Here is a 6,622-nt window from a genome sequence, read left to right on the forward strand (position 1 = left end):
AGCACAAAGTATAGGGGGGATATATGGCATCCCTGGTAGCATAAAGTATAGGGGGGATATATGGCATCCCTGGTAGCATAAAGTATAGGGGGGATATATGGCATCCCTGGTAGCACACAGGATAGGGGGGATATATGGCATCCCTGATAATACAAAGCATGGGGGGGGATATATGGCATCCCTGGTAGCACAGGGCATAGATGTCCCCCCCCTCCATCTCCACACCAACATGGAGGGGAGCTGAGCACACCGAGCAGCCATTACCTCCTGCATTGCACCTGCGGGCGATCTCCCAATAGACCAAACCCAAGGCGTAGATATCAGCACACTTAAAGGAATCAAAGTGCTTCATGTTGATGGTCTCATCCAGCACCTCGGGAGCCATGTATCTGCACAAGGGAAGGAGCAGAGCGTTAATGGTGGGAGGGTGGAGGATGGGGAACGAGGCTTCCCCCAGCACCCAGTATATGGGATGGGATGGGATGGGATATTATGGGATGGGATGGGATGGAATGGGATATTATGGGATGGGATGGATGGGATGGGATGGGATGGGATGGGATGGAATGGGATATTATGGGATGGGATGGAATGGGATATTATGGGATGGGATGGAATGGGATATTATGGAATGGGATGGAATGGGATGGAATAGGATGGAATGGGATGGAATGGGATATTATGGGATGGGATGGAATGGGATATTATGGGATGGGATGGATGGGATGGGATGGGGATGAGACAAGGATAGGATGAGGGTGGGGATGGGGATAAGGATGGGATGGGGGTGGAGGATGAGGATGGGGCTGAGAAGGAGAATGGGGATGGGATGAGAAAGGAATGCAAAGGGGATGGAACCATGGATGGGGTTGGGATGGGAACAGGATAAAAATGGAGCACAATGAGGATAGGGACGAGGATGGGGATATGGATGGGATGGGATGGATGGGATGGGATGGAGATGGGATGGTCATAAGAATGGGATGGAATAGGATATAATGGGATCTAATGGGATGGAATGGGATATAATGGGATGGAATGGGGTGGGATGGGATGGAATGGGATGGAATGGGATGGAATGGGATGGAATGGGATGGAATGGGATGGAATGGGATGGAATGGGATGGAATGGGATGGAATGGGATGGGATGGAATGGGATGGGATATAATTGGGATGGGATGGGATGGGATGGGATGGGATGGGGATGGGGATGGGATGGGGATGGGGATGGGGATGGAGCCAGCAGGGAGTGTGAGGACACACAATGTGGATCCCAAACCTTTTGGTTCCAACCCTTTGGTTCGGGGCGATGTCGATGGTGTCGGTGACGGAGTCATGGCGCACGGCGAGGCCCAGGTCGGCGATGGCGCACGTGCCGTTCTTCTTCACCAGGATGTTCTTGGATTTCAGGTCTCTGTGAGCGATCCCAGGCTTTCCTAAGGGAGCAAAACAAGACGTGGCAGGGCTTGGAGAACGGCTGGGAGCTGTGCTGGCGTGGAGGCAGCACCGGATCTCATGGCATGAGCAACAATTCTTGGTGTCGCAACATGTTTTCCTGTTTGGATCCGCTCCGGCGCCGAGGGAAGGAGAGCTGAGGGCCTGCAAAGGGCCTGCATGGGATGCAAGGTGCAGTGGCAATGGGGAGCCTGCAGAGGGATTGCAGCTCCATGCTTTCAGGAGTGTGGATCTGATCTGAATCCCAGGACCTAATAGAGGCCAACACCAGCCAAAGCACATAGAACCCAAAGCACATAGAACCCAAAGCACGTAGAACCCAAAGCACGTAGAACCCAAAGCACGTAGAACCCAAAGCACACAGAACCCAGGACCTGATAGAGGCCAACACAGAACCCAATTGACACAGAACCCAATTGACACCGAACCCAATTGACACAGAACCCAATTGACACCGAACCCAATTGACACAGAACCCAGGACCTAACAGAGGCCAACACAGCACCCAAAGCACATAGAACCCAAAGCACGTAGAACCCAAAGCACGTAGAACCCAAAGCACACAGCACCCAAAGCACATAGAAAGCACACAGAACCCAAAGCACACAGAACCCAGGACCTAATAGAGGCCAACACAGCACCCAAAGCACATAGAACCCAAAGAACATAGAACCCAAAGCACATAGAACCCAAAGCTGGCAGCCCAATGCCCACCAACAGCCACTCGTACCTTGAGTGCCCACGATCTCCATGTGCAGATGGGCCAACCCGCTGGCAGCAGACAGAGCCAGCTTGATCATCCCCTCTATGGTGACCGTGTAGCGGTTCAGGTAGTCAAAGAGAGACCCGTGCTCGTGGTAATCAGAGACCAGCCACAGCTGTGTCCATGTTCCATTGTCTGTAGAAGGAAAGAGGGACAGAACAGAACCTTCTGCATCCTCCTGGTGCATAGAACCACTGGGTAAGGCTGCAGATCAAGAGCCAACCCAGGGATGCTGCTGGCTTCCTTTAGCACGTTGGAGATGCAGCTCCCATCCCCATCGATGGGGGGATTTTACCTTTGTTGTCTGCAGCGATGAAGCCCAGGATGTTCTCATGGCGCAGCATCACAGTCTGGTAGATTTCTGCCTCCCTGAACCAGGAACGTTCCTCACGGGAGGAGAAAATCTTCACGGCCACGTCCCCCCCGCGCCATCGGCCGCGCCAAACCTCCCCAAAGCGGCCCTTGCCAATGATCTCCTGCAGGACGATGGTCCGAGCCACGGTCCGCTGGACAAAAAGGGGCAAACCTGCAAAGAAAAGGGAGAAATGAAGGGCTGATGTGGTGAGAAATGGGCGTCAGCGGTCAACAGGGTGTGATGGTGGCCAGGAAGGACATTGGTGACCAATGGTTGGGCAATGGGGGACCATGAGCTGATAGGAAGGCCACTGGTGGTGTCCTGGTTGACCAATGGTTGACCAATGGTTGACCAACAGTTGGCCAATGGTTGACCATGAGCCAGCAGTGTGCCCTGGTGGCCAGCAAGGCCACTGGCAACCTGGTTGACCAATGGTTGGCCAATAGTTGACTAATGGTTGGCCATGAACCAACAGTGAGTCCTGGTGGCCAAGAATGCTGCTGGTGTTGTGGTTGACCAGTGGTTGACTAACGGTTGACCAATGGTTGACCATAAGCCAACAGTGTGCCCTGGTAGCCAGCAAGGCCACTGGTGACCTGGTTGACCAATGGTTGACCAATGGTTGACCAATAGTTGACCAATGGTTGACCATAAGCCAACAGTGAGTCCTGGTGGCCAGCAAGGCCACTGGTGTCCTGGTTGACCAATGGTTGACCAATGGTTGACCAATGGTTGACCAATGGTTGACCAATGGTTGGCCATGAACCAACAGTGAGTCCTAGTGGCCAAGAATGCTGCTGGTGTCCTGGCTGACCAATGGTTGACCAATAGTTGACCAATGGTTGACCAATGGTTGACCATAAGCCAACAGTGTGCCCTGGTGGCCAGCAAGGCCACTGGTGACTTGGTTGACCAATGGTTGACTAATAGTTGACCAATGGTTGACCAATGGTTGGCCATGAACCAACAGTGAGTCCTGGTGGCCAAGAATGCTGCTGGTGTTGTGGTTGACCAACGGTTGACCAGTGGTTGACCAACAGTTGACCAATATGTGACCATGAGCCAGCTGTGCCCTGGTGACCAAGAGGGTCACTGGTGTCCCAACTGACCCATGGTTGGCCAGCAGAGGACTATGAGCCAGCAGGGTGTCCCAGTTGGCAAGGAAGGCCAATGGTGTCCTGGTTGAGCAACAGCTGACCATGAGCCAGCAGCGTGTTCTGGTGGCCAACAAGGCCAATGTTTGCCTGGGGGCACTGATTAGAGTGGGGCCAGCAGGGCAGGGAGGTGGGAAGGCCCCATCTGGAGCACTGGGCCCAGCACTGGGCTCCCCAGTTCAGGGCAGACTGGGAACTGCTGGGAGAGCCCAGCGGAGGGGGTGGGGATGGGGGGGGCCTGGAGCCCCTCCTGGTGGGGACAGGCTGAGAGCCCCAGGGCTGTTCCCCTGGGGGAGAGAACACTGAGAAGGGACCTGATCACCACTGAATAGAAACTCCCAAAGCCCAAAGAGGAACATTACCAAACCCACAAGCCTTTTCTTTTGATGCTGCTCGGCAGCCTAAGCAGGATCCAAGGTAGGATCTTGGGTAGGAAGGGCCATTTGGCTGCTTGGAAAGGAGCTGCGTTATCGCTTTGAGGCAGCTTACAAAGCAGCAGCACTGAGGATAAATGGCAGTCAGGGAAGTTCTGCTCCATGGCAGATCAAGGCTGACAATGCTGAAATGCAGTAAAACCCCAACACTCCTGTTAGGAAAGGAGCCCTAACACAGCTGATGCAAACTGCAGAGCTCACCTGCTGACAGCGAACACAGAAGAGATCCCCAAACAGTTTATATATAGCAGATGTAGAGCTGCAGGTTGGCTCCTGGTTGCTACATTCTCTGCCTCTGTGGATTACTCCACCGTGCTGTAAAACTCTATTTCTTAACCTAAAGCCACGAATAAAACACTTCCTTCCCCCACTGTTCCATGGGATGGGATGACACAGGCCCTGCAAACAGCATTTGCTCCTCGTCCTGATAGGGCAGCACACGTGGGTTGGTGATGCAACAGCCTCAAATCTGCAACCTGAGCCAGCAGCTCTGCAGCTCTATGCCCTCATTGGTCATTTGCAGTCGGAGCTTCCTTACCTGAACCTGAGCCGGAGGTGGAGAGATCGTAGACGAGATCCTGCAGCGTCTTGTCCTTGGACAGGCACATTTCACAAGAGGGATCCTCCATGTCCAGCCGCTGCCGGTTGTGATAGACGCGTTGGTGGTGATGAAACACGAAGACGACGATGATGATGACCACGAAGATGAGGAAGACGGGCCCAGCAATCACCGCCACCAGCTCCACCGGACCCCAGCTGGATGGGGGCTCGTTGTCCTTCAGGTGTCCTGCAGAGGGAAGCAACAAGAAGCACATCATCATCATCATCATCATCATCATCATCATCATCATCATCATCATCATCATCATCATCATCATCATCATCATCATCCCTTTGCAAGCGTTCCCTGAGCACCTCCTCGTGCTTTAATCCCCCTCTCAGAGCCCAGAATTTGCTTGCAGCCCTGGGATGGCAGAGCGTGCACAACCAGCAGTGTTAACATAGGGACGGCTGCTGCCATGCAGCTGAACTGCAGGGAGGACCCACAAAGGAAAGCAGAGCTTTGGTTGTGGTGCTGGGGATGACAGCTCCTGCTGCTCAGCAGGGGGAGAGCCAGCTCTGCTCCTCCAGGCTGTGCTCTGCTTTGCATTGCTGTGCTCTGCTGTGCTTTGCTGTGCTCTGCTGTGCTTTGCATTGCTGTGCTTTGCTTTGCATTGCTGTGCTCTGCTGTGCTTTGCATTGCTGTGCTGTGCTTTGCATTGCTGTGCTCTGCTTTGCATTGCTGTGCTCTGCTGTGCTTTGCATTGCTGTGCTCTGCTTTGCATTGCTGTGCTCTGCTCTGCTTTGCATTGCTGTGCTTTGCTTTGCATTGCTGTGCTCTGCTGTGCTTTGCATTGCTGTGCTCTGCTGTGCTTTGCATTGCTGTGCTCTGCTGTGCTTTGCTGTGTTGTCTGATGTGCTTTGCTTTGCATTGCTGTGCTCTGCTGTGCTTTGCATTGCTGTGCTCTGCTGTGCTTTGCTGTGTTCTGCTGTGCTTTGCATTGCTGTGCTCTGCTCTGCTTTGGCCAAATCCAAGGGGGAGGAAAATCAAGCAGCCCCCCCTTTGTCCTGTATACCACAAGAGCAACTGCTCGCCTTGAGAGCAGACAGGGCTTCCCCCACTGCACCCAAAGGAAGCGGATCCCGCCGCCTTCATCAGACCCACGGCACAACAGGCTGAAATGCAGAGCAACGAGGAAGTTCATGCAAAGCAATGAGGAAGTTCTGTGCACTTCCCTGTCCTGACAGCAGACAGTTCCCACACCCCCAGGCTGGGCAGGGCTGCTCCCTCAGCACCAGGCGGGCACCCTCTGCCCTGCTCTGCTCCCTGTGCTAAGCCATGGAGATGTGCAGCACCAAAGGGGATGGCAGAGGGAGCAGGGAGCATGGCCTGCTGTCCTCAGGCCATGCAGACAGCAAAGCAGAGCCCTGGTTAACTGCAGCTGCTCAGATCTGCTGCTGCTCCTCCAGGAGCCTGCGTGGAGATAGGGCTGATAAGGAGGAGCGTCATCATCAGTGGGTGAAGGTGAGGGGGGGGTTGGGGGGAAAAACCCAACCACAACTGAATAGGGAACCTTCCCCCAGAGCAGCACCGCATCGTCTGCTGCCATTCATCTGCCACAGGGGAGCTGAGCATCTCCACGTGTTAATTGGAAGCAGCTCATTATTACCTCCACTTTACCCAGCAAGGAAACGAGCCAAGCGCTCAGGTTTGCACAGCAACCAAAGAGGAGCAGTGAAGATGCTGCTGAGAACCCCAAGCAATCCCAACCCCAAGCAGCCAGACCTCCCCTGCATGCATCCCCCCTCCATGCACCTTCCCTCCATGCACCTCCCTTCCATGCACCCCCCTCCATGCATCCCATGCATCCCCCCTCCATGCATCCCCCCTCCATGCATCCCCCTCCATGCATTCCCCCT

The 6,622-nt window shown here is 54.3% G+C and overlaps 1 protein-coding gene across 1 annotated transcript in view; it reads right to left on the reverse strand.

Moving 5' to 3' along the window:
• Positions 1 to 6,622, reverse strand: part of ACVR1B (activin A receptor type 1B) — a 15,772-nt gene that overhangs the window by 3,146 nt on the left and 6,004 nt on the right. Inside the window, exons 3-7 of the mRNA XM_015886864.2 lie at positions 4,701 to 4,949; positions 2,515 to 2,745; positions 2,187 to 2,354; positions 1,281 to 1,437; positions 265 to 389 (exon numbers count right to left, since the gene is read on the reverse strand). Of these exons, the coding sequence (XP_015742350.1) occupies positions 265 to 389; positions 1,281 to 1,437; positions 2,187 to 2,354; positions 2,515 to 2,745; positions 4,701 to 4,949 (930 nt within the window). The remainder of the gene's footprint in view (positions 1 to 264; positions 390 to 1,280; positions 1,438 to 2,186; positions 2,355 to 2,514; positions 2,746 to 4,700; positions 4,950 to 6,622) is intronic.

This window comes from Coturnix japonica, linkage group LGE22C19W28_E50C23 (genome assembly GCF_001577835.2).
Source record: "Coturnix japonica isolate 7356 linkage group LGE22C19W28_E50C23, Coturnix japonica 2.1, whole genome shotgun sequence".
NCBI lineage: Eukaryota > Metazoa > Chordata > Aves > Galliformes > Phasianidae > Coturnix > Coturnix japonica.